This window comes from Talaromyces amestolkiae (assembly GCF_001896365.1).
Source record: "Talaromyces amestolkiae strain CIB chromosome Unknown scaffold8.1, whole genome shotgun sequence".
Classification (NCBI taxonomy): domain Eukaryota; kingdom Fungi; phylum Ascomycota; class Eurotiomycetes; order Eurotiales; family Trichocomaceae; genus Talaromyces; species Talaromyces amestolkiae.
The window spans coordinates 1,411,043-1,437,824 of NW_024468044.1; the positions used below are offsets into that span (position 1 = coordinate 1,411,043).

At 44.9% G+C, this 26,782-nt stretch overlaps 8 protein-coding genes across 8 annotated transcripts; 4 read left to right on the forward strand and 4 right to left on the reverse strand.

Moving 5' to 3' along the window:
• Nucleotides 1-194: 194 nt before the first annotated feature.
• Nucleotides 195-893, forward strand: BHQ10_005026 (uncharacterized protein; the record flags this gene model as incomplete). Its single annotated transcript, XM_040877457.1, has 1 exon — nucleotides 195-893. The coding sequence occupies one exon, from the start codon at nucleotides 195-197 to the stop codon at nucleotides 891-893; it is 699 nt and encodes a 232-aa protein (XP_040733530.1).
• A 369-nt stretch (nucleotides 894-1,262) lies between these two features.
• BHQ10_005027 (uncharacterized protein) lies at nucleotides 1,263-1,772 on the reverse strand (the record flags this gene model as incomplete). The annotated part of the gene is made up of 1 exon (XM_040877458.1): nucleotides 1,263-1,772. One exon carries the CDS (start codon nucleotides 1,770-1,772, stop codon nucleotides 1,263-1,265), a length of 510 nt encoding a protein of 169 aa, XP_040733531.1.
• A 4,419-nt stretch (nucleotides 1,773-6,191) lies between these two features.
• Nucleotides 6,192-7,273, forward strand: BHQ10_005028 (uncharacterized protein; the record flags this gene model as incomplete). The annotated part of the gene is made up of 5 exons (XM_040877459.1): nucleotides 6,192-6,254; nucleotides 6,316-6,466; nucleotides 6,522-6,778; nucleotides 6,846-7,070; nucleotides 7,133-7,273. 5 exons carry the CDS (start codon nucleotides 6,192-6,194, stop codon nucleotides 7,271-7,273), a joined length of 837 nt encoding a protein of 278 aa, XP_040733532.1.
• Nucleotides 7,274-8,738: 1,465 nt separating this feature from the next.
• BHQ10_005029 (uncharacterized protein) lies at nucleotides 8,739-10,840 on the reverse strand (the record flags this gene model as incomplete). The annotated part of the gene is made up of 9 exons (XM_040877460.1): nucleotides 8,739-9,073; nucleotides 9,135-9,350; nucleotides 9,419-9,504; nucleotides 9,567-9,707; nucleotides 9,762-10,229; nucleotides 10,290-10,351; nucleotides 10,416-10,470; nucleotides 10,536-10,599; nucleotides 10,675-10,840. The coding sequence occupies 9 exons, from the start codon at nucleotides 10,838-10,840 to the stop codon at nucleotides 8,739-8,741; spliced, it is 1,593 nt and encodes a 530-aa protein (XP_040733533.1).
• Nucleotides 10,841-11,678: 838 nt separating this feature from the next.
• On the forward strand, nucleotides 11,679-13,266 carry BHQ10_005030 (uncharacterized protein; the record flags this gene model as incomplete). The annotated part of the gene is made up of 4 exons (XM_040877462.1): nucleotides 11,679-11,922; nucleotides 11,988-12,277; nucleotides 12,356-12,932; nucleotides 13,001-13,266. The coding sequence occupies 4 exons, from the start codon at nucleotides 11,679-11,681 to the stop codon at nucleotides 13,264-13,266; spliced, it is 1,377 nt and encodes a 458-aa protein (XP_040733534.1).
• A 238-nt stretch (nucleotides 13,267-13,504) lies between these two features.
• Nucleotides 13,505-19,639, reverse strand: BHQ10_005031 (uncharacterized protein; the record flags this gene model as incomplete). The annotated part of the gene is made up of 4 exons (XM_040877463.1): nucleotides 13,505-13,634; nucleotides 13,693-14,254; nucleotides 16,569-17,984; nucleotides 18,052-19,639. 4 exons carry the CDS (start codon nucleotides 19,637-19,639, stop codon nucleotides 13,505-13,507), a joined length of 3,696 nt encoding a protein of 1,231 aa, XP_040733535.1.
• Nucleotides 19,640-20,466: 827 nt separating this feature from the next.
• On the reverse strand, nucleotides 20,467-22,493 carry BHQ10_005032 (uncharacterized protein; the record flags this gene model as incomplete). The annotated part of the gene is made up of 6 exons (XM_040877464.1): nucleotides 20,467-21,234; nucleotides 21,295-21,543; nucleotides 21,631-21,879; nucleotides 21,962-22,076; nucleotides 22,155-22,341; nucleotides 22,403-22,493. The coding sequence occupies 6 exons, from the start codon at nucleotides 22,491-22,493 to the stop codon at nucleotides 20,467-20,469; spliced, it is 1,659 nt and encodes a 552-aa protein (XP_040733536.1).
• Nucleotides 22,494-23,899: 1,406 nt separating this feature from the next.
• BHQ10_005033 (uncharacterized protein) lies at nucleotides 23,900-25,545 on the forward strand (the record flags this gene model as incomplete). Its single annotated transcript, XM_040877465.1, has 2 exons — nucleotides 23,900-24,135; nucleotides 24,189-25,545. The coding sequence occupies 2 exons, from the start codon at nucleotides 23,900-23,902 to the stop codon at nucleotides 25,543-25,545; spliced, it is 1,593 nt and encodes a 530-aa protein (XP_040733537.1).
• Nucleotides 25,546-26,782: the final 1,237 nt, after the last annotated feature.

Here is a 26,782-nt window from a genome sequence, read left to right on the forward strand (position 1 = left end):
TTCCCAAGCGGTTCCGCAACTAGATAGTACAGAGGTCAGAAGGCACAGGAGTCCTTTGTCGATTCTTATATAAAGTATGTTTCTCTACCTGTAGTTCAAATTTCGATCAAATCGAAGTCAACCTGCTATAACATACACGAAGAGGTCTGTCTCATTTATTGATTTCAAGCTTCCCACCTTCACCCGCCGCCGCCATGTTGACTGTACATCATCTCGAGTGCAGCCAAAGTGAGCGCATTATCTGGCTCTGCGAAGAACTTGGGATCTATTACGAGTTGAAACGGTACAATCGAAACCCTGTATTTGCTCCGCCTGAGCTGAAAGCGCTCACTCCCATGGGCGGCGCCCCGGTAATCACGGACTCTACTTTCGATCCTTCCAACCCCCTTACTTTGGGTGAAAGCGCGGCGATTGTCGAGTACATCATTCATAAACATGGAGACGGGCGACTGATTTTACCTCCGTCTCATAAAGATTACACCCATTACCTTTACTGGTTTCACCAGTCCAACACCAATTTGCAGGGCGCCATATTCAGAGCTCTGCTTGTTGGGCAGTTGAAGTTGGCACCTGAAAACCCCATACAAAAAAGCGTAAATGCCAAAGTGAAGGCAGTCTTGAATATGCTCAATGATCGGCTCAATCGGGTGACCTGGTTGGCGGGAGACCAGTTTACAGCAGCGGATATCATGACAGTCGTTTCCGTGACGACAATGAGGCTTTATTATCCTATTGATCTTACGGGTTACGAAGGTATCCTTTCATGGTTACAGCGTGTTGGAGATCGCCCAGCTTACAAGTCTGCTATGCAAAAAGGCGACCCAGAAATGGCTCCTTGTTTAGGAGCCGCAACACCAGACCTATTCCCGGCGTGGGCTGCTATAGTGCAGTAATTTTCATGAGTATATTGCAGCAAATATGTGTAGGGAACACAGTACAAACGAGGCCAAGTCCTGGAATCTCATGATACGGCAAAATTCAAGGTTCCAGGGTTGCCTGCGTTGTATACGTCCGTCTTTCGTCATTTGGTAGAGAGAATCACAACTCCTTGACAACCTTGTTTTTCCATGACTCATAAATTATTCGATCAGTAGAAATGCTCATAGATGGCTGTCCAGAAATAACGACAGTTCATAGCCCCGCTCTTAAAAACCCGATAAGAATATGTAAAAATCTCTCAACACCTCCACACTCATTAGACTTTTTCCTTGAAATGAAATATCTTGTCTGCTGTCACTGAAACGAATTCACTTGAGTCTATTCTAAACTGCAGCATCCACCGCTGTCAGCCCATTAATTGCCTCACATCCTTCAGCAATGTCGCCCAGAGTTATGCTACCTGGCAGGTAGTAGCCATTTCCGACATTGAACTCATCTGGACACCATGCCCAAGTTAAATTACCCGGAGGAATGACTCTTCCATCATCGGAAACCGTGAAAATGGGATAAGCTATATCCCCACTAATGTTTGATCCGATGTCGAAACGCAAACTGCTCGTATAATTGCCGTAAAGGGTGTAAGCGAATCGCTCCTCGTTACTTAGAGCAGAGTCCGTGACCAGACGACCGGTTGAGGAATCAAAGTAAAAGATGGATGGCAATTCGTTCTCTTGTACGGGCTCGAGTGTCCCCATAATATCAATCTCGTTATTGTTGGTGGCGACCAAGGCTGTCCCGTTGATACTGGTGTCTGATGCGGAAACAACGAGTGTAAACTGAGTGAACGCGCTGCCAGTGGCTTGGACTGATGTACAGTAGAACGAAGTCAGCATTTATTCAATTGACAGTAAAACGAAGAAAGTAACGGGGAAGAATACCGGCAGTAGCTAGGCTCGCCGTTGAGGCTATAAGCGATAAATAGATCTTCATGATCAAATGAGAAAGAATCTTTTATTCTGATCTTACTAGATTTTTCGTTGGCTTTGGAAGAGGAAATCAACTTTATAAAGTCTGGAAAGTGTGAAACTATCTACGAATGTTGACGAATGCAACCATAATTATAGCCCCCAAGATCCCGTCATTTTTTAGTAGTCGATCGTATGTCGAGATTCGGTATGGCATCAGATAACAACCATACAATACAACTCTGATCAAGGTATCTGTCGATCTCTTTAGCATGATCTAGCATGATCGGCTCCTATTTCTTGTCCCCGATGTAGATAAGCCGCTGCTAGATGAGCCGTTGTGATGTTTGACATTCCATGCCCCATTTGTACGCCAATGCAGCAGCTAACAAGTGGTAACTAATGCCAGGACGCCGCTAGCTTCCATGGTTGGCGAGTAATACGTATCGTACAGAGACCTAGGTCCCGGTAGCATTGGTGAGCCGCAAAAGCTGATCGACAAAAAGAAATTTGGACAGCACTTATTTACATATGATGAGTAATGAGAAACCATGAAATAAATAACTACCCCAACAACGTCACCCGACCTTCACAAATCTTGATATGGACGGTCAGGATATCTAGAGTACTTCGATTAAACGAAACGAAATTGAACAAACAAAATAGAGACACCTAGTCGCCACTACGTACAAACTATATGCCTCAAATCCGAAGTAGTAATTTATTGCTTATCTTAACAAAAAACCACTAAGATATGTAGCACGATGTGATTGTCAGGCACTAGCAAAGGGCGCCTGTCTTGCCCCAGTCTATTCGGTTTCATATTGTTCAATTTCTTTTTTCAACTTTCAGGGTATCACTAAGGAGACTTCCCTGATATAGGGCCAGGTAAAATCCGTTTATTTTGAGGTCGCTTTCATGATAAGAGCTCTTTTTGTCGTTATAATAGAATGTAGAAGTCGGAAGTCGCATCTCAATATTCTATTAGGTAGTCCTAGACTACAGCATAAAAAAGATATTGTCAAATTGTTAATATTGACGGTTTACCTTGATGCAAAACATATTTTATAATCCCCCTGTAATAAGTCTACGTCATTCTAATGACGTTCAAAAATAACACACATTGCCCATTCGATCTTCCACTTTAAAAACACCAATATCCTAACCATATCCGTTGGTGGAGGGGGATTTAGTCATGGGTCGCAATAAGTCTTTTCCTATATTTCGAGAAAGATGGTTAAAAAAATTTAAATTTGGCAATATTTGAGGAGACTTCGCTGCTCTTTATTGCGTGATAAGCCCCCGATCGCCTATAGAGCATTAATTTATGTCTAGACAAAGTAGGACAGCGGAACGTGTCGCAACATCACAGAAGGACTCAATCCCGCGAGATAGATATATGGGATATTCCTGGGCCCAACTTCTGTATTTTCCCGATCCTCAAAGGGTACAGTAGCTCTTCCCGAGAAATTTTCGCAGACGAAGATAATGTCGCTTTCTGCTGGTAGGTTGCAGAATCTAATATCATATGCTCGATTGAAAAGTTGAAGTACCAATTTGCCACATCTTAACAGGCCAAGCATCTGGCTTTCCATTTAAGATTTAGGGGACGTAGGAGAGGCATCGAAGGCGCTGCATATTAATGGGTTTTCTTGATTGTGTGGTCATTATGAGGGCTGTGTGGAAACTGAAAGATGAATACTGGCCTCGAAGTTACGAAACTCGAGGTGGATCCTCAATTGCTAAAGAGTATGACGACTATATTTTCAGCCAATTAATTTTTTCGGGGAAGAGAATGGGTCAATAACAAAATATAGCCTAAAATAATTTCAACGAACAATGGACAATGGCCATCTCGTAGCGTTAGAATGTGGGAATAAAATGCTCCAAATCTACCCATGTTATAGAGGTCATTGATCTGATTGATACCATTTCTAAAGGGTGATGTCCTTGAATTCATATCTGAAAGTGGTGCAAGAGCATTTCCATTATTTAGTCGATACTATTCATTATAGGTACTCAACCGAGTCTCGACTCATAGAGATAACAGCGCCCCATGAAGATAGTGCCAGTGAATCACGTGCGAATTAAATCATGCGCTGCATCGAGCAACTACATACAGTTTTTGTATATAAGATGTGGAGTTGATTAGCGGTTGGATGGGCCATCACATTGAAATTTGTTCAGTTCATTGATGCCCGTTGTGAGACTTCAAAATCGATGTGCATAGCTTTCAGTGTATAATAGTGTTCTAAAGCATCAGAAGAAGAGAAATTGACTTAGATGACCATTAAGTATTCTACTTCCTAAAAAGTAAGAACCTGGCTGAAGAGGCTCTAGTAAGTTATCTGTGATGGGACACCGAAATGAGCCTGGTGCGTTTAATCACAGTCCAGAAATTTAGCATTTTGGACATATATTTTCTGATGAAACTCTCCAGACGGCATTTACCAAATCACCAACTTGAAATACGCCAAATTGCGGTATGGGCTCGATTTCTACAGTATATTGTAACCCATCCTCATATCAAGCTACATGGCGCCAAGGTACAATCCAGCACCAGCTCACATTTTCATATTGACTTCACCCGTCAAGAAGCTTACATTGCCGAGGCCCATGCTTTTAAACGGAAACTCTTCAGTAAGTTGTTGGCGCGGCCACCGTGTTCCCTACTCTAGTGTTTTGCGTCAACTCGAGATTGTCCTACGCGACGCTTTGTGATTGTCAACTGCGCTCCGTACATTCTTTCGACCTGATCAAACTACCTCACATCTTTTCATATGACGCTAGAGTGCTTATAGTATGCTGTTGACGAGAAAAGGTAAAGTATCATAGGTGCTGTAAAAATTTTCGTGGGCGTTGGCTGTGCTCAAAAGTTTCTAAGGTAGTAACTAAAATTAAGACTTAAATATACCTCGCTAGGTCTTACTCCGCACGAGTTCCATGTCCGCACGTCCAGATTGCGCCACAGTATTCGACACGGATGTTCCTTATCCCATTCATCCGTTGGACAGAACGGTGAACTTGTGTCGGCCTGTTGTGCGAGGGTCACTTGTCCTTTTCTAGTTTAATGGATGGTAGCTGGTATATCGTTGCCATCTTGCAAGTCACCTTGAAGGCGGCTCTTGGACGGTTAGATCGGCAGGAACTTGCGCAAAGCGGGTGAAATGATTGGTGAGAACGCAGGTAATTCGAAGGTCATACTCGTTCCGGACATGTGTTTTTTGGTATGGAGCCCTTGATTTGAATTTGTCTCGCATGTAATGCAGTTCTCGCGCTAAATTATAAATGGAAACCACGAAGACTGATAAGAAACCATGGAGAATTCCGACATTTTCGGCAGCAATTGGCATATTGCGTTAATAGCTCTTACAGTGATATTTCCTAGATTTCTGTAGCCCTTTCTTCCCGGGGTACAGTATCTTAGGGCTAAGGTTAAGATCCAAAAATTCGTCGTCGTAAACAACATCATATTAAGTCGGACCTTGAAGCGGAGGGCTGAGTTACGGCGTGTTAAATATTACAAAGGGCGCAACCTTATATTGCGAAAACACTTTCCACATTAAAGGGCATATTCCTGTTACGGTACATTGGTAGCATTGGGGGCCAAGACTAATTGAATGTACTACGTAGTAAACATGGCTAACGGATTTACGTCAAAATCAAGATCCCTGATAAATAGTCAAGATCGAAAAAAGCTTAACGACGGAATTCAATTGCATTTTCTGGGCTACTCGTCGTTAATCTCTTATACCTAGAACTTCGAATCGGAACCTGATCTCGGCCAGGGTTTGTTGGACATCTTGTCTTTGCGATTAGCCACCATTTACTAGCGACTGTAACACTCCACTCTATACAACAAGAGGTGTATACCTATAAGAATAATAGTCCCCGGTTCTTGACTGAATTTTACAATCTCCTTCCCGAAAAGGTAGTTGGTAAAAACTTGACCTCACGTAAATGGACAACATGTCGATAAGCTAAATTGGGTCACCTAGTAGATTACTTCGCAAGGCAGCAGATATCTCAAGTCTCGAAAAGATATTGGACACTTTCTATGAAGCTAAAGTATCCACTTGGGGTTCAGCTGATTGATGGCACTCGTAAACATCGTGGTATTGGCTCCAGTTTCCAGATCCAGACATGTGTATGACTACAGATCGTGTCAGAGTTGCATGGCTCGCCTGTTCCCTATGGGAAAAACATGAAAGTAACCCGAGTATGAGACTCAATGTGTTGCATGATATGAAACTATAAAACGAAGGCGAAGCCTCTTCTTCACATCCGCTTCCTCACACACACAGAGTGACTTAGACTTGTCAAATCTACCTCAAAACCATATTAAACATGTTTTTCAAAGTCATTGCTTCTTCGACGATATTAGCCGCGTATGCGCTGGCAGCTCCAGGAGTATGTTATCTTCATTCTACTTATTACTCACCTAGGCAGATGGTCACTAATTTCTTATCAGAAGGATATACAAGATGGCGCACCCCATGAGCTGGTATCCGACCCTTCTAGCCAGCAAGTAACCTCGTCAGAAGCTTTCACGACTGGTGCTGGAAATTATGACAATGGTAACATCTATGACGGTACTGGTAATGCCGGTACTGACCAGTATAGTAAGCTGCCTTCTCTTTCATGCTTATCAAGCTCTATTGACAATTTCCAACATAGATTGCTATTACGGTGGTTGGGAAAACTTTCCTCCTTCATCGCAATGGGTCGAGTTTGATGCCATGTGGAATTATTCCAAGTCTGCAATGTCAACATCTTGTTCCGATCTTGGTGTGGGATCATGCTCAGATGGAGCTGGAGCATTTGGCGATGGGGACACCGGTGAACAAATTGGCTTGATCTGGAATGCTATTCAGCAGGTTGCAGAAGCCTCGTTGGTTGATCATCGCTTTATTCTCGCTACAATCCTACAAGAAGTGAGTTTAGCAACGAATTGGAGATAGGGCAAATCTGGAGATGACGTACTGATCTTGCACTTTATAGTCTTCTGGATGTGTCAATGTGTGCGCATCGACTAATCCGGACCCTTCACAGCCAGACAATCCAGGTCTAATGCAATCTGATGGGGGGGTAACTTTCATTGGCAATTCAGCTAGCGATTCGAATCAGCAGGCAAGCATAACGCAGATGATTATTGACGGTACTCAAGGGACGGCTGATGGCGATGGCCTGGTACAATGTATCAATCAATATGGAAATATCTACGAAGTAAGCATTTTGTGCCCTGAAGCATCATAGAACATGAAAATGTCAGTTGCTAAAATATGCAGGCCGCTCGATGCTATAACTCAGGATCAGTGGACAGCTCGAACTTGAACAATGGTGAAGGAGCCACTGACTCGTACGTGAACGACATTGCTAATCGACTGACTGGATGGTTGTATGCGAACTCAAACTATAATAACTGTTGATCGTGTCACTCTACACCGACAATGGAAGATAGTCAGTCATATTCAACAAATTCTTCATGGAGCAGCAAAGCGTTTCTGGGGGATACATCAATCAAATTGCCATCTTGACGATACACGTGCGCTGGGCTATTTTCTTCATGCCAAATTTCTCTGTAGAAAGGATTCATTGTTTCTAAAAAATATTCCACTTGATTCTTTGATAATTCAAAATCAAACGCCTGCTCATGTTTCCTTCGATTATGTCGAGGTTTCACTATGGTCAGTTGTATTGCCTATCAGAGTCTACGATTTATAGATGCAATCTACCTTTTTACAACTATACTCTTATCAAATGTGACAAACTATATAATATGATATGATATACTTCAGCCTTAAGCTTGTGAATATCTAGATGATACTATGGGTATATTAGGCCTTAGAGTTCTTTCTTTGAGTACATATTTTGATGAACTCATTGTTTCAGCGCCTACTATTATTAGATTATGCCCATTCACCTTGAGGATCGTATCAAGGAGCCCTGAGAGAGTGAACTCGCAAAGCTGAAGTTGCTATCACAAAGGAAAATTCTTGGCGTGAATATAAATACTATATTAATGCCATTTTCGGGAGATTGTTGAGCCAAATTTAAGCTCTTAAGTAGGCTTGGAATCTGTTCCTTCTCTCGGTCACAGTCCTCCAGTCTGCAGGTAAGTAAAAAACAAGACACTCGTTGCCGTGGAGAGCCACTCATATAAAAGTCAGTCATCCCGCAATCCAACCTTCTCTTTTGGGCATTGGGTGTTATTATCGCCAAGCTAAGTACGTGATATCCCGTCTCTAGGGACATTTCCGCCTACGTCTAACTGAGACTTTCCAAATCAAGCTCAGGTGCATAAGAATAGAGGTCGACATGCACTTCACGATAATATTCATGGCTTATTTTGCAACTGCTTGCACCGCACAGAACGTGGAATGCCAACCAGGGACATATACCTGTTCTCAAAGTGGTCATGGTGTCGCCATTCTTGTGTGCGATATTTCAAAGGTTTGGGAAATCGCGGCCCACTGTGGCACTCACCAGCGCTGTCAAGATGCAAATGGTGCTGCGTACTGTTATTAATGCCACACCGGTATCAAGGCGATTACTTGGAAGTGCTGTTGCAATTTCCGTCCAAATGATGATTGACTAAATCTACTGCGTGTATCATGTTGTCATGTAAAAAATAGGTTCCAGAAATCTGCAGAACCTAAGCATAATAAAAACAATTTCACATGAGAACACAAGGAATTACTATTCTGAATTCGGGATATAACTTATATGCAGGGATCACCGAATTGCACCATTCTTTTTGCATCCAAGGGGTCTGGAGGTTGAATATGCTAACAATATGTAGAGAGGATCTTCATTGGCGTCATAGCAGCTCCCTTTAGTTCAGACATACCTGCCTCGTGGTTATGGATAAGATGATGTTAAATCATACCATATCTACATAGTGTACCTGAAGTAAGGGTTCTGAAGGTCTGTAGCGTCATTCTCTCCATACTCCCGAGCCTTCTCCTCTTGCTCCTCCTTAGTGAGACCACTTTCGGCGGCAAGACGGTCTCGACGTCGGTTTTCCCACATATACCAGAATCTCCAAGCCAAGATGAGGAATGATTGCAAGCCGAAACAGACCGAGCACGCAATAGTTCCTTTGACATATCGAGGGGCGTCCTTGGTTTGGAAGACCTGGGCMCCAGCCATATTTCCAACACAGTAAGCTATCATGGTCATGGATGAAATGATTGTAGTTTTCGTTCTACCGGCGACATTAGAGGGAACTGGTAGCGAGTGTTAGTACATAGCTTGAAGAATTACCTCCTGTACAAAAGAACAACCTACTCAGACTCCAGCCGATGAAAATTGACAAGGAGAACACGACTGTCATCACATACATCCCCCATTTAATCCATTTATACTGGGCAGTGTTGGGAAGAAGGGACATAACCAGCATGCCCACAAAGGGAATGATACAGCTTGCAATCATAATCCACATACGCTGATTCTGAAACTTTCGAGTAAAGAAACCGACCGCGATAAAGACGACAACGTAGACAGCTGACGGGCGATTGCATTAGTCTTTCGATATACTACTTTTGTTTTGTAATAAGTAGACAGATACGTACCATTTCGAGGGCAACCGTACAACATGGATTCCCAGCTACTGAAGCCGAAGGTCTCGTACATCAACGAACTGAAAGTGGTGATGCCTCTTTCAGTAAATAATTAGAATTTGTGGTCCGAAACTTAAGAAATAGGATATCAAGAATTTACCCATTCGGAATATTGGCCAAGAAGGAATTCAGAAAAGAGAAGTAGAGTTGAGGATCCTTGAAGGCCTCAGTCACCTGCGGCCAGGACCACTCTCGTCCAGTGATATCTTGGCCGGTGTAGTTATCCAGGGTACGAGCCACGCTACTACTGTTAGCCTCTGTTCTATGAATCATTTCGTAGTAGCTCAATACTTACGCCATTCGTTTCTCTCTCTCGTTCAACCACCTAACTTCGTGTGGTGTACCTAGAAGCATGAATGAGGCACCAGCACCGGCAAGGGTCAAAGATCCAAGGAAAAGCGAGATGCATCGCCAGGCAGCAATTCCTCCATTCGATGACGCATATCTGGCAATTCCATAGAGAATTAAGTTGCAGATGATAGAGAAGAATCCCTCGGATGACTGCCAGAAAAGCGACCTGTCGGCGTGTTCTTTAGTACGATACCACATTCCTGTTATGAGCAAGAAACCAGCGGAAATGTTGCTTTCGAATACACCCTGCAAGGCGCGTAGTGCCATGAGAGAAGACCAATTCTGTACGGCGCTGATGCAGATGAGACTAATTCCCCAGCCTGTCATGTAAATCGACAAGACGCGGCCAACGTTATATCGCTGCAGTAGATAAACGGATGGAATCTCGCAGATGAGGTACGTCAGGTAAAAGCTGAGTATTTAATGTTAGAGATAGTCTCAGGTTGTATAGTACATTAGTGAATTTACTTACATTGTTGTCGACCACTGATATTCTTGACCGTGGAGTTTCAAAGCCGTTTGCATACCAAAAACCTAATACACAAAGTTTTTTTAACTGGCCCGTATCGTAAAGCACGTGAATAAAGGCCATTCTTACCGCTTGAGTACTCGTTGATGTCTTGTCGGTTTGTTGGATACCGTAACAAAAGAACCTGTTCGGTCGTTATGTTAGTCGCAAGTCTCCTTCAACGAGAATTTGGAGGAGAGGACAGAATACATCATTGGCAAGAGGTAACGATCAATCTTCCGGGTCAGCTTTTTATATTGCTCTTCTGTATAATCTGAATGCATATAATCAGTCAAGTTGTTGTCGTAGACTCGTTGGTCACTGCTATGACCATTAACAAAGAACATACCAGACTGTTGGATTATATCGCCGCTTTCAACATCAGTGGTCCCATTGAGAACGGCAACTTTCTTCTCCATTGACCTCGTGCCCGAATCGGATTTTTCAATTGATGGGGTGGCCACTGCTACCGATGGCTCATTCAGAAATGCTGTTTCAGCATTTTCTAACACCATCTTGGATACTGATTTGATCGATCAATGATTTTTGGGGATTTTCAGATTAAAGTCATGAGCTTGATGGAAGTGATAGCAGGGACTCTTATGAGAGAGAAGTCGGCCCTATTCATAGGTTCTCATATGCATAGAAACTTGTGAGAAAGCATTGCCGGATGTAGAAACGCACTAAACACCCCACTAAATTTTGGCTATGTATTTGCCATTGAGATAAGATGACGAACATGGATTAGAGGCTTGCGGGGGAAAATACACAAATTATACGTTAGGAAACATTAATGAAGAGAAAAACGTCTAGAATGGGTAAATTGATACTGTACAAATCACAATCAGCGTAAGCCGTAAACGCTTCAAGTTCCATTTTTTTTTAGGATATCCGATATAGCGAACCCACATTGATATTACGAATAAGATACTGCTAAGTTAGTATCAGAAGGTTCGGCTTACTGCGCAATTTGAGCTATCCTATCGCGGTCTTCCGGGTTCCACTACGGTTTTGTGGATCGTGCTGCGACTGTTCTGCGAGATTGGAGTCGACCTGGCGCGGTCAGCCGAAGTCTGGATTGCATTTCGCGGTCTATCTCGGTATCTTATTGGCCATCCATGCACAGTCACAAACCTTAAGGTGTACGAGTGTTAGTCGTCCGTCGGTAGAGAGGAATTTTGATAACAGTGCAGTTATCTGTGTCCGCGGTCGAACCACCAGCATAAGCTAGTGTTACTTCACCAAGCATTAGAAGAGCGTGGACACGGAAATAACAATTGATAGAGATCAACGCGTAATCTGTTCGATATCTTTCCAGTTTTCAGAATTTTATTGATTCATTATCGAAAAGCCATGGCGAAACCATCATCGGCACCTGTGCCAGACCCCACCCTGCCATTCTGGCGAACAGAAACACACGAATTGGATTGTCACAGGAGCACTCCCGACCTGCCCGAGGAATGCGATATCCTCATTGTCGGTGCTGGCTACACCGGGGCTGCCATATCACATTTTCTCTACAAGGATAATCCGTCACCACCGTCTGTTGTAATCCTAGAAGCTCGACAAGCTTGCTCTGGGGCTACCGGTCGTAACGGTAACAATGATACTGATCCATACTCGCAAAAATAACATCTAATCATATTCTCTTCTCTACTATAGGAGGTCATTTAAAACCTGATGTTTACTTCGGTCTTCCGAAATACATCAAAAAATATGGCGTCAAAGCCGCAGTGGATGTCGCTCGTTTCGAAGCTTCCCAGGTACATGCCGTTAAGGAGCTGGTAGAGGAAGAAAAAATCGACTGCGATTTTGTTCTGACTCGAGCTTGTGATGTTATTTTGGATCCAGGATTGGCAGCGGAAACAGAAGCTGCTTTTACCGAGATGGCGAATTCAGGTGTGGCGAATCTAACAGATGTCCATTTTACAAAACGAAAGGACGCAGAGCGCGTATGTAAAATCCCGAGTCCTTTCAGGGTTTCCACGTATGATCATGACGCTTTGCTAAATAAAAAAACTTTACTGCAGGTCTCTGGCATCAAGGGCGCTTTGAATTGCTTCACCTTTACAGCTGGTCACGTTTGGCCATATAAGATGGTGATGCACCTTCTTAAAGGCGTTGTGGACAAAGGTGCCAACCTTCAAACGATGACTCCAGTCACGCAAATCTCGGAAAAGCAACTCTCAGACGGTCGGTGGTTGGTCACCACTGGAAGAGGAAGTATCAAAGCCAAGAAGGTGATCCTCGCGACAAATGCCTACACCTCTCATCTAGCTCCACAATTTACGAACCACATTGTCCCTGTCCGAGGTATTTGTAGTCGCATCGTCGTGCCTCCGCATAAAGTTCCGCCATTTCTCCCACAAACGTATAGTATCCGTTATGGGCCTTCAATGTATGACTATCTCATACCGCGTCCCGATGGAAGTATTATCGTGGGAGGCGCGAAACCGCATTTCTGGTCAGATCACTCGCATTGGTACAACGTTACGGATGATAGCAAGCTCATTGAGCCGGCCAAATCGTGGTTTGATGGGCTTATGCAGAGGACATTTGTTGGCTGGGAGGATAGTGAAGCATACACTGAAAAAGTATGGACTGGCAGTAAGTATTATTCATGACTGCTTTCATTCGGGTTTGAAGTAAGAAAACTTATATTTGGAAAATTTCAGTCATGGGTTACAGCTCAGATTTCATGCCATACGTCGGCGAAGTCCCCGAGAAACCAAATCAATTGGTTCTCGCTGGGTTTTCGGGTCATGGTATGCCTCTGATTCTTCTTTGTGCCAAGGCAATTTCAGAGATGGTCCGAAGTGGAACTACTTTTGAAGAGACTGAAGTGCCATCATTATTCAAGGTCACCAAGGAGCGACTTGCGAGTGAGAAGAATGAAATCCTGGAAGAAAACAACAGGGGAAATCTCATAGCGAAACTTTGAGCGTACTAGGTATTGGGTCTAGAGTATTTTATGCAAATATTTATGGTAAAACTCGCCCAGGTCGGTTTCATATTGGGCGACAGTTCATATAGTGAAAGGCTTTTGAAACAGATTGCATTCATGGATTCCTTGTAGTTCCAGTCTTATATACAAATCCGTTTTTTTTTTTGTCAGTGACTAATGGAATGGAAAGTATCTTATTGTGTGATAGAACCAAATTTTCATCTATTAATGTTGCCTATTGCTTTTTAGATGCTGCAATGATACCATCGGCCAGCGAAGGTAGGTCATCCGCAATTACATCCAACTCGCCAAAAATATCCGAGCATGTTTCCTTTTCCCAAAGAGAAACCCAAGCCCCTTTGAATCTGTGTTTTGTTGGTGTTAGTGTTACAAAGCTAAAATTCGATTGAGCTTTTGACATACCCAGTGCGTTTCGCGGCGGCCGCATCCCACATATGCGCTGCGGCAAACCAAGCCTCTCGACCCTCCTTTTCGAGCTTATCTAGGATGTAATGATATGACTCTGGGGCCGGTTTGCCAATCTTAATGGTGTCACAGGAGAAGAAATTGTCTTCGGGCATCTCAACGCCGCCCTGTGCGAGGTATCCGGCGACACGGGCGGTATCGCCAGCTGTCAATGCCCAGACAGTGAATCCGGCGGCACGAAGACGGGAAAAGCATTCATGAATACCAGGACGCGGTTTGAGTTCACGATATGAATTCAGGAGGAATTCGCGATCATCATCCGTCGCGAATTTGCGAGGCTCTGCAATACCGGCTTGCCAAAGTGTACGATAGAAAATGGAACGGAAAACATCGAAGAATTTCAGATAATGACCAGACATGCTGAGATAGGTGTACTCTCGCTCTCCGGCTTCCATCCATGCGTATCCGAACAGACGGGATCCAATGTTCTTTGCAAGAAGTTTTTCGCCGATGCGAGCTTCGATAGCATCATAGAATGCGTCGTAGGAAATACATGTTCCTGTATCGCACAGAGTTAGTGTATCAACCAGTCGTTCACAAACTCGAGAGTTTACTTGCCTACGATGTCAAGAACAACGTTTTTATTTGAAGTCGGCATTATGATGAATTGTGTGAGTTTCAATGCAATTCAACTGCAACAATAATATTCCAAGTCTTTTAAATCGCAAATAGCAATTTATATCACCACCCTAAAGAGTCTATTAACTTCAAAAATTCGATAATATTCGAATACTCGTCACGATGCAGAGGATACAATTCATAATCTACGTAACAATGTTCATCGGTGAAGCCCAGAAATGTCTCCATCGACACGGGTAACGCCGACAGGGACCACTTTACTTGCGAAACGCCTCGGTTTTGTCCGCGATGTCGGTTCGATGTCGACACTGGGGTAGCCGGAATCAGAATCTGAGCGATAGTCGTGAGGTTATGTATTGTTTGGTTTTATTTGTTGATATTTTACGTAATTCGGTGTTTAGCAAGCTCAGGGTTACTGATGGATTTAATAGGGCATGTGAATAGATAAACCCTCACCCCTAGCTGCTGTGCAAAGCGATTCAACGGGCATGTCTTCAACGATCAGAGCTATGATTTGTGAGTAGTCATTTCTTGAATGTCGTAAGCACGAACCAACTATCGCATAGGTGAAATAACCAGCTCTCATTATCATGTTCGATGCCTTTTATTTGAATGCGGTAAAAATTAAACCCCGAAGATTCTAAACAACATTTTCGATAAACTCCCGGACTCTCTTAACAGATTTATAATGAGATAATGTCGGTTCGTCTAGTAAACGAATTTACATGTAGTGGAAAGCTGTGCTGTGATAGAAAGAGCTGATACGTCTCCTTGCCTTAAAAAGACGCTAAATTGAACCTTATCGTCGATCCGATGGGAGTCAATACCTTGCAACACAGTTCAACATCAGTAGCCGGATGACAACGACATTCACGATTTCAAGATAGAAGTAAATCTGAGACAAGTAGAATACGGCCAGAAAGTATGTTGTTCATGGGTCATGTGTCGTTTGATAAACCGCTGTTCCCATATCGTTGTTTGATGGCACAGTCTGTCGCTTCCAATGGCGAGATGTAGAGGAGTTCCATCAATTGATTAGTTGCAGAATTTTTGAAGCGTCATCATATAGATATAAAATTTGTGCTGTTAATGTTCCATCCGTATTTGAGCCACAAAGGTTACTCGATTGGCGATAGGTATTAGTGCATTCGCAGAACTCCGAAGTTTTGCTGCTGACGACCCCGGTGAGGTAAATTGTGTCTGGCTTATGCATGGACCGGATGCATACTGAAACTGAACTGCTGCAATGAATTGTATTTTCTATCGCACGATGGTCGATTGGAATAGACTTCCAGTTAGCTTTGATACCCAAAAAGCTTCCTGGAGGAGTGAAGGGGAAATTAAATTGTACAATATGAGTCAAAGCCCACAAGGACCTCTCGACCATACTTGCTCTTCAATTGTCTCTCTACCCAAGACTTAGGAGAGAATGTATTCTAGGCACGTGTGGATTGTAAAGGCTTTTTCCCTTTACCGGTTAAAACCTGGTGCGGGTAAGTCGATATGTTCAAAATGATATAGAAAATAGCCTGTAGTAGATTGGAGTATGTAATTAGAAAGATCATACCTTCAATATGCTTCAGAATAGTGATGTTACCAAAATCTCCTCCCTCATGGCCGCTTTTGAAGAATTTAATTCATTGCATAAACCCTTTAGAGCGAATCCATAGTGATTTTATGCATGGAAACGATTAGTTGAGGCGCCAGTCGATTTGAATAGTGCCTGCTAGAAGACCTACTCTTTACGTATGCACTCGCTACTAAGTCAGGCTTGGCTGGCTAGACCAACCCCCGCAAAGAGCTACATGTATAATTACAAAGTCCAACGCAAATTAGACTCAAGAAGTACGAATGTCTACGTCTGGACGCGACGAAGAAGACTATGAAGTTAGGGCTCGGCCCCCTATGACATTCGTCCCGTCTCTTTCCGGCTCTTTCTACGGCTACATCAACCAGATCACCATTGTAGTACGACTACTTCTACTTCGAACAGGAGGTTGCATGTGCAGAAAATTTGACCCACACCTCAATCTACAACGGATTTTATTCCTATAGAATGTCTTGGCATTCATCAACCTCCACGCATCGGGCATTTATTATGCATCTCTAACACTGTAGCTTGTCCCATCTTTTGAGCTATTCCAGATCACTCGAACGGAACATTACAGTGAATTCAAAAGGACCAGCCTCTAATCTATGACCCTCGAAAGGACCTGGCCCACAACTTGCCGTACCAATTCCATGGTGAGCGAAATCAATGTTTAATTCCGACTCATCAACTAGCGCTGAAAGTTCATGGGGGTGTTTTGCGCGGTCAAGCTCAGTAATTGAATACTGACGGAGAGAAAAATTGAATGGGGAGTCCATTCTGACTTCGAGTCCAGGCACAGGCGTAAGAGCCTCTGCAGAAGCTGCATATGAGACATCAGGAGACGATGAATGGATTCGAGCCCAGTGAGTGTCAGTTCGGTTACCATTCTCCTGGGGCCATTCATACGGGGTCTGAAGACCGTCCTGAATACTGGCCGTGTACTTTCCAAAGCGTGCGGCAGATTTCTTGTCACGATATGATTCTCCTGGGCCCCGACCAAACCATGTGGAAGCATCGTAGCGTCGAGGTAGGCGAACAGTAAGACCAAGTCTAGGAATGTATTTCGGATACGTGCCAGAGAACTCGCCCTTCACATGAAGATTGACTGACGAATCTGTGATTGTATAACTGAGAGTAGCCTCAAGGGCCCACTCAAGTACCTTGGGAGCAACTCTGACGTTCGTTTTAATATCCACGGTTCCATCGTCATTGCAACGCCAAGTAACGGCTTGAACAAGCATGCGAGTACTAGCGACATGGAAGCGTTCCCACTCGATATGAGGGCCTTCTAGACCAAGATCGTTTTGGGTCAAAGCACGATATATACCTAGCTGCGGTCCGCTATTGAAGATTTTACCCGTATCAGTGGACCAAGAAAGGTTTCCTCTAACAAGGTCGTAAGTGAAGCGCGAAGCAAAAGCTTCAGAGGAGATGTATAGTCTGCCTGGTCCCTCTGAAATGGATAGAGTCGACTTTGCTGATCCGGAAAATGAAGGGATGGGAAGATCCTGATCTTTGAATAACGGGATCTGGGCCCAAGCAATCTCATGGCCCGCGGGTGCCCAGACTGTGCTGTCTCTGAGACAGAAATTCAAGGCGAGCCAGCTTGCATCAGAGCCCAAACTCACGCCTTGCGGGAAATCCACCAGCTTCGACTGTCCAGGTTTAATTTCAGGCAGCTCCCAGGAAATCGGCTCTGTCTTCCCTGTCTCGTTGACAAGGTGCCATGACACTGTCAGGTGGTCGAGACTACTGAAATCAAAGTGGTTCTTCAACTCTAGCTGATTTCCCTTCAACTGCACTGTGACAGGTTCGATGACTTTCTTGTATTCGACGAGACCAGGGGTTGGAGAATGATCGGAGAAAACCATTCCGTCGAGAATGAAATCTGCATCATTAGGTTCGTCGCCATAGTCGCCACCATATGCGTAGTATGATGTGTCACCATCTCTTTTCAGAAGTCCATGGTTGCACCACTCCCATATGAAACCGCCCTGGAGCAATTTCTCACTGCGGTAGGCGTCGATATATTCTTTCAGACCACCCGGGCCATTGCCCACTAGGAAACACCAACATCGAATCAGCAGGTGAAGGAAGATGTTTCTTTGGTCCAGGAATTCACTTACTAGCATGGCCATACTCACACTGGATCAAAGGCTTGTCAGTCTTTTTCTTGATGTGAGCCTTCAGAGTGTCTAGACTCCAGTACATGCTAGAGTATAAGTCTGCTGTAACAGCGTCTCTGTCTCCCTCATAGTGGACGAGACGAGTTGGATCAGTTTCCTTTATCCATTTGTACATAAGAGCGTGGTTGTGACCATAAAAGGCCTCATTACCAAGGGACCAAAAAATGATACAAGTGAAATTTTTGAATCTCTCCACAAGCTCAACAGCACGGTCAAGATAGGCATCCTTCCATGCCGGATTGTCTGATGTCCATTTTTTAGCCATCTTGTAGGAAGTCTCTTGGATTTCGTACTCGGTCATCAAGTGTTGATTCTTTATATTGTTTCTTTCTACCGGATCGAAGCCATGTGTCTCAAGGTCTGCTTCCGCGATGACATACAAGCCCAATTCGTCGCACACTTCATATAGTCGAGGGTCATTGGGTTGATGAGCGCATCTCAGTGCATTTATGTTGTGCTTCTTCATTAGGATCAAATCCGCCCGCATGCTCTCATAAGGTACGGCACGGCCATGAAGATGGTGGTGTTCGTGGCGATTCATACCGTACAGAATAATCGGCTTTCCGTTGACGAGGAAGTTTGAGTCTTTCTGCTCGATGCGTCGAAAACCTATGCGCTGGGGGATGGTACGACCTTTGAATGATAGAAGCAATGTGTAGAGGACAGGATGCTCCGCAGACCATAGCTCAAGGTCTTCTCCGAGTACTTGAATCTTATGGGACTCTGTAGTGCTGAAAGCTGAGTCCTTGAGAAGAGTGCCATCGGCGCGATATAGCTTGGCCTGCAGATCGCCTTCATTACCTTGTATTTTTACACTTATAGTCAGCTCACCAGACGATAGATCATCGCTCAGTGTCGGTACAGCGCAAAAGTCAATAATAGATTCCATGGGAAATGCAAGCAATCCAACATCTCGGAAGATGCCACTGAGTAGCCACTGGTCCTGACGTTCGATATACGACCCATCACAAAATTCGTACACGCGTACTGCAATTGTATTCGCAGATCCCGCGGGGTGAAGAAAAGTAGTAATGTCAAATTCAGCTGGATTTCGTGAGCCTTGCGAATATCCTACTGGCTTTCCGTTGATCCACAGGTGGAAAGCACTGTCGACACCCTCGAATCGAAGGCGGATTTGTTGTCCCTCCCACTTGTGCGGCGTGACGAATTGTCTCCAGTAGGATCCGGTCTCATTCAGAAAAGGTACATGCGGAGGGTTGACGTGGAACGGATAGTTGACGTTGGTGTAGGTTGGGTGCGAATAGCCTTGGAGCTGCCACATTCCAGGCACTTTGACGTCGTCCCAGCTTAATGGATCTGCGTTTTCCCAATCGGGAGCTTCAAAGGGGGACTCGTCATGGCGAAACTTCCACGTGCCGTTCAAAGACACATACTCACTCTGCTGGCGGTCTAGTGTGAGAGCCTTTTCGTGGGAAACATAAGAGTAGAAATGCGCTCTTGGGGGAAGAGTACCCTTATGGATGACCTTGAGATTGTTCCAGTCTGGTAAAGGTTTTGGGAAAGACATAGTTGGCGTGGGTGGACACGCTCCTGATGACGATGTTTGCTTTGTGCCTTTTCCCGCGTATGTTGATAGAATGTAAGCTCGAGAAAGATGTGGGAGATTTGAAGAGCCAAATATCTGTCTGCTCGATGATGCGGATAAAGTTCAGTGATACTCGATTAAGAAAACCAGTTAGGAGCTTCTCTGATGCCCATAAAGACCCAGCAGTAGCGTTAAAACAGAAGTGAAGGGACTAGTGCAAAATGCGAAGAATGTACCAGTGCGCGCCCAAGCGATGGACAGTAATCACGATCTAGTAGGAATTTATCAGTTGTGTGGATGCCGTTCTATTGCTAATTTCGGCGCAAATCAACCACTGGCTAATGGAGAACTGGTCGCCTTGTCAAGTTCCCGGAATCAGTGTACTAATTGAGTTTACCCATTGATCAAGTTCGTATGATGCTGTCCCCGCGTGCTCGGTGATAAGTCCGACCGAGTGCTTTCCCCCCCATTAACCGGTCTTCACCGGATTGAACCGGGTCATAATCACCACCATTACCTTTTCGCTACTTGGAGGTTGGTCCCAATGTTTTACAGAAGAGCTATGGTCTTGAATCGATTTCTAGCTAGTGTAGAAATGTGTTCTCTTTCCTGATTTCGCACGTTGACACTGGCCGCATATCACACTCCTTAGTCGAGGCTCTTTTACATGAATTAGCTGTTACAATGTAGACTTCAAATGTCACTTGATATTTCTCTCTTTTCGTACAACTCTGGATACAGATGCATAATGAAATCAAAAATCACAGCACTGGATTATAGAAGCTGCGTTCAATATGTACAGAGTGATGTCAACAAGTATACTTGAAGCTGAATGACATCTTGGGTATACCCGTGAAGTTGGAAGGAACAATGTAAGAGACGTTGTACACTCTGTTGTCCTCAACAGTAGCGCCGTAAATGACGGGCTGTTTTACCAACCCATCAGCGGTAATGTTGACATCGAGACAAGGGACATCTTCGAGGCCGTTGACAACTTTCTTCTTGTTAAGAGTCCAGCTCGGTGGGACCTGCGCGAGGGCATAGGTAAAAATGTCAGTACCGTCTTGAGTAGTATTAGGATACGAGATCTCCAGGCTTCTAGGACCTGCAACGGCCTTTATGGTAGATGCAGTAGGGTAGAGACTAAAGAATGTCATATACGGTTGTGGAGTGTGGTCTCTGTCTCCTGCCCACTGAACGATGGCCGGAACGTATTGTACTCCACGGTTGACGGTCTCGTTGACTTGTTCGGCGCCAATCATGAGAGGAGAGCTGATCCAAGTAGTTGCGATACGAACCTCTGCGTCATCGCTGAGGGCATCCGGGATACTCTTTGTGATCATACGGTCTCCTTGCCAGTCTTCACGGGATGCAAGCCATGTTGCGTTTTCCTTTGAGATGTGGTCGGCAACAACATCGACAACCAGGGCCAATGCCGCCCCTTGAGCAATATCATATAGCAGATCTGCTTCGAGTTTGTTGGGCTGAGGTCCGTTGCCGTAACCGTACAGTCCCCACCAGAAATAGTCAATAACAGCAGAGTTTGTGACCATATCACGAGTATAGGCACGGTCATACTATCGGACAAAATAATGTTAGCAAAGTAAACCGAAATTCGACGTGTCAAGGAGATCTACCGGTCCCGCCATTCGGGCAAGATAAGGGTTGTAGTGGTCCGCGATATCTTCCCAGAGATCAGTCAGCATGATGTGGGCGTTTTGAGTCATTGTAGCATTCTTTGGGCCGTATTTGATGGCGCCTGCAAGTGCCCAAATGTCCATTCCATAGTATGTAGGCGCGTTGTACTCCGACAGCACGTTCGAACCAGTGGACTTGAAGAGATCTAGAAGAATATCGCCTTGCTGGTTGGCATAATCGATGAAAGTCTATGTTTCATCTGTCAGTTTTGTTTCGTAGGTTAGGAATGATTCTTGGATGAAGGCGACAAGGCCACCTCAATACTAGTCACATACCTCGTTATTGCGGCGCTCACCGATCCATGAAACGTACCAGGCACGCATGAGACCCGGGTTGGAGTAGGCTGGGGTCAGGTTGTCGCCTTCCGGGAACGAGCCATTACGGCGCATAGAGCCAACAGCAGCGATTTCTAGGCTGTCTTCGATGCGCGACACGAGGCTGTCCCCTAGCATGTCGGAAAACTCTTCAACAATCTGGACGAGCTGCGTGCCGATAAATTCTCTCCAATTGGGATCATATGTATTCTACCAGTGTCCGATATTAATGTATGAAAATCAAGAAAGAAAAAAAAAAAAACCAATACGCAGTCTCCTTTGGAATACTTACATAAATGCTTGGAGAATATAGATCCGACTGCGGAGTTGGGTATGGCTCGTCTGGCGAGAGCTTGAATGTACCGTACCAGGCCGAATCGTAGCTCTCGGTCATCTGGCATGATAGACTACATGTTCAGGTCAGCTTTTGACGCAAGGAAAATTATTGTCAAGCTATCGGGTTATTGGAAAGAAAAGGAACTGACATGTTCTCAATGGCTGCCTTCGCATTGGAAAGGTCTTCCCCCTGATTTCGATACAGAAGACCAGCGACATACCAGGCCGTGAAGCGAGTTGACCAAGGCCCATTGTCGGAGTACCAGATGTACTTGTAAGAATCATCCCAGCGCAGGTCGTTGACATAAATCGACCAGTCAAAGAGATCCTTTGCATCTATGCGAGTAATCTATTAAATTCTGAACATTGCAACACAAGAGTTCCTTTCAGGGCTCACTTTTGGACAAATGCGTTGTGATTTGTGCAGCTGAAACCGTCGTCGCGAGAAGCAAGCTGGCCGCACAGCCTACAATGCCTTTTGATCTCATTGTCTTCGGCCCTTAGATCGATTAGTGATGATAGATCAATCAAATAAGACTCTGTCCAAGACTCGTATTATGAAAAACAAATGGGGCCACCACGCCATTTTGTAATAAATGGTTGAGGATAGCACTAACATTTTTTAGTGTGCATTTAACCGTTGATCCAGGCCTGGTGACCTCTTCTAACAGACTGTTAATCCTATCGCAGCTAGTGAACAGATTCGGTGATTAATACATCGATTTACCGGAGCTCAGCTAATTCGCCCATCTAATCGAATCAATCCGTGGATATAAAGCAATCAAGATAAGTCACTACACAAAATTGAAATAAGCTCCAATCGGAGATCCGCCTCGGATGACGGTATATATCGCTCGAAACTATACCTAGTGATAGAGTTCGTGAGACTCCATTTACAGTATCCCCGAGTCATACAACCAGCACTGTCCATGTCTATTTTGTTGCTACGAACAGTTTATAGCTCTAGGTAGGGTTCGCTTTGCATGCAGACATCAAGCCATATACACCCCCAGGCATTTAAAATTGTAGTTTTACGTACTGCGTTCTTTATAATTCAACAGGCAGCTCTAGTATCTTGTAGACTGTGGGTCCCCAGATTCACTTATTCAAATCTTTAAAAGACGCCATGTGCGGAATGTCAGGAACAACTCTGGGGTTCTGTTGTACCTGTGTCTCAGTCTCCCCCACTTCATGTGGCTTCCAAATGCAGGTTCAGGAGAAAGACAGTGTACTTTAAACTTCAGCTACCGTAAGTTTTGTGCCGTTGTGTGCCGGTAGGATGACCGTACTTGGCCGGCTGTATACATTGGCTTTTTTTAATCATCCGTAATGTCAAAGTACATCAACACAGGTTTCGCAAAGCGATAGCTACTCCAGATTCAAGTACAGTTCTCATAATCTCGTATGACTTCTTGGCAGGGCTACGCTCCGTAGAATACCCATCTCCAAAAAGCCTACGAAATCGGACTTGTTGCCGTTTCCACTACCGGTACCGTAGCGTTCGACCGGGTTGTTTCCCCGGCAAAGTTCCCGGGATTCTCTTCTCGCGTTTGATGGCAATCTTGAGCACCGTATTCGCCGGTGGAGCAAAAACGTACCGGCAAATTACGGCAATCTTTACGTAGCTCCGAAGATAAAGTTTAATCACCTCTCATTGGCGTAGCTAATCATCGCAACATTCGTCGGGTGATAAGTTCGCGATAACGGGGGAATGTGGGTGCTCCAGAACCTGAGCCGGGACCACAATGCCACGTTTTCCGGGGCTTTTATATACATACACATGTTTGTGGCACTACATCGATTTTTGAAAACTTCTAGTTTTATGTCCCCTGTCCGTGTTTTTGAGCTGCCGGGTGACCGTTCTCCTCTTCGTCATTCGTCTCACGTTCTCAAAATGGTCCCCTCCACACCGGTCACAGAGTCACCTTTGACAGTCGGTGCCTTGAAGAACAAAGGCACCACATTTTTTTGGCTTTCAAATGGAGGTATTATCAAACTCAACTTGATGCTTGCGCTTTTCCAAATATCAAGTTATGCTACCGGTTATGATGGTTCTATGATGAACGGGCTCCAGTCCCTCACTACATGGCAAACTTCTTTCAACAACCCAGGAGCGTCTGAACTCGGCCTGTAAGTAGCATATGCCAGAGAAGTGGGACATTTAATCATTGATTTCCTTCTAGTTTAAACGCGATACAGAATGTCGGTCAGCTCATTACCATGCCCGTTTGTGCATACAGCTGCGATAGGTTCGGTCGCCGTCCGGTGCTTTTTGTCGGAGCTTTTATTCTTGTGATCGGGGTCGCTCTTCAGGCTGCAGCACAGAATGTCGGCATGTTCATCGCGGCGCGAGGCATCATCGGTATGGGACTCGTCCTGAACATTACGGCAGCACCCCTTCTGCTTCTAGAATTGGCATATCCTGGCCAGCAGGGACCCCAGGTTGCCATCTACAACAGTCTTTGGAATCTAGGTGCTTTGGTAGCCGCCTGGGTGACATACGGTACGTTTCGTATCGAAAGTACCTGGGCATGGCGCATTCCATCAGTTCTGCAGGGTCTCTCCAGCGTCATCCAGATCGGACTTTGCTTCTTCGTAGAAGAGTCGCCGCGATGGCTTATTAGCAAAGAGCGTGACGAGGAGGCAAGACAACTGATTTGCAGGTATCACGCCAACGGTGACGACTCTGATCCTCTCGTCACTCTCGAGATGGAGGAGATCCGTACTGCTCTTCGTCTGGAGGCGGAGGCAAGGCGCAATACATCGTACCTGACCTTCTTCCAAAATAAGGCGAATATCAAACGATTTTTCATCATTTTGTCTGTGGGTTTCTTTTCACAATGGAGCGGAAACGGTCTCATTTCATATTACCTCACCTTGATTCTTGACTCGATCGGCTATACCGCTGAAAGCACCCAGACACTAATTAACGCACTGCTGACGTTGTGGACCTTGCTCTGGAGTGTGCTTTTTGCCACTGTGATGAACAAGTTCGGCCGTCGTACTCTGTTTCTCATTTCCACCGCGGGTTCATTGGCTGTCTACATTGTCTGGACGGGTCTCGAGGCGACCTACGAGAAGCAGACCGCACTCGAAGGTACGGGAGATGATGGTTATGCCAAGGGAGTTCTGGCCATGATATTTTTATTCAACTTTTTCTTCTCAATCGGCTGGACTCCCCTGCAGGTGACGTATTGTATCGAGATCTTACCGTTCGACTTACGTGCCCGGGGACTCGTGCTGTACAATTTGTTCGTCGCCCTTGCCAGTATCTTCAATCAGTACGTGAACCCTATCGGAGTGACAAACAGCAAGTGGAGATACTATATCACCTATGACGTATGGCTCCTGTTTGAGCTCATCGTTGTGTATTTTCTCTTTGTGGAAACGGGCAATCTCAGCTTGGAAGAAACAGCGGTAATTATGGACGGAGAGGAGTACGAGAACAAACTGATTGAAGGTGCGGCCTCCGTTGCCGAGAAGAACCTTCAGAAAGACGACGTCGCAGTGGAAAGCAAGGCGCTGCCGGGCGAATCGTAACGTTCGCATGTACATTTTGTATATAAGCAAAATTTTATCTAATTGTCATTCTGTAGCTAGATCTCCGGTGCATTATAGATGGATGCTCTGTGCTCTTGCAAGAACACAGCGTGGTTGTATGTAATTTAAGCAGCTGACATGTCTTTCCAAGATTGGGGTACATACCTAGATAGATTGATTCCAAGGTTAAGTCAATTGGTCAATTGGTATCAGGCCGAGGATTACGTACTTCCTCACAACAGATCCGACCTGGAGCTCCCTTTCAGAGTGCCAACTGCCTATTGATGTGAGCAGGATAGTAACGGCACCACAGTAGCGTGTCTCCCCCGTAAGGATTTTAAGAAATCTAAAGTTGTAAGGACAAAGAAGTTCGGGGTCAGGTGGTCCGGGGATGGATGGACTAGTTTCCGATTGGTCAGCTGGCACGTGACTCATTCCACTTGCGGTTAGTTTCAACTGCTCGAGGGTCACCAATCAGAGTGCGTATATAGTGCGGTCCTTTGTATTTTTTATTTAAATTTACGAGCGCTCCTTCTGTTTGGCCTGTTAGTGAATATGTCACGTGTTTACAGCGAATGCAAAGCGTTTGCTCCTGTCTTACATATCGTTACCACTATCGCCCCATTAAGGGGATCTCCTTTTTGGTAAAGCAGTATTTTGCTCTGAGCTCTGACATGGTCTGTCCATCACGTGGAGGGGCCTCGCGATACCTCTTTCCCTCCACCCTATGGAATACTAAGGTATGCGATGTTTTGTCCTCCAAGTGTTGACTGCCAATTGCCACTCTAGCAAGAATACATCGAACGTGGACCAGACGCATTAAGCCACAAGCGCGCCATCACGAGAAATGTTGCTCAAAGAGTCCTGCCTCTTCAGCAAATTACCTAATGGCCAATGCTTCATGGACAACCTGAAGGATTTGCCGTCGAATTGAGTTTGGACCGGCAAAGATGGCCTCTATTGGCATTTTTTTTTGTCGTGCACTATAACACGGCATGAGATCTCAGCTTCAGCAAACAGTATGATCAGGATTAATGAACCATCGAATACACCAACTTCGCCATTGTAAGCTATTCGAAAAAAGGTAGGACCCAGGCCTGAAGGACTTGAGCATTCGTCTTAGAGTGGTAGCCCCCTTGTGGTTCCCAGAGGTCTGACCGTGAGTAGAGAGTCTAGAAGCAGACCAGATTGTTCCCTCCAGAGCCGCATTGTATCGAGTCACCGATGCGCCGGGTTC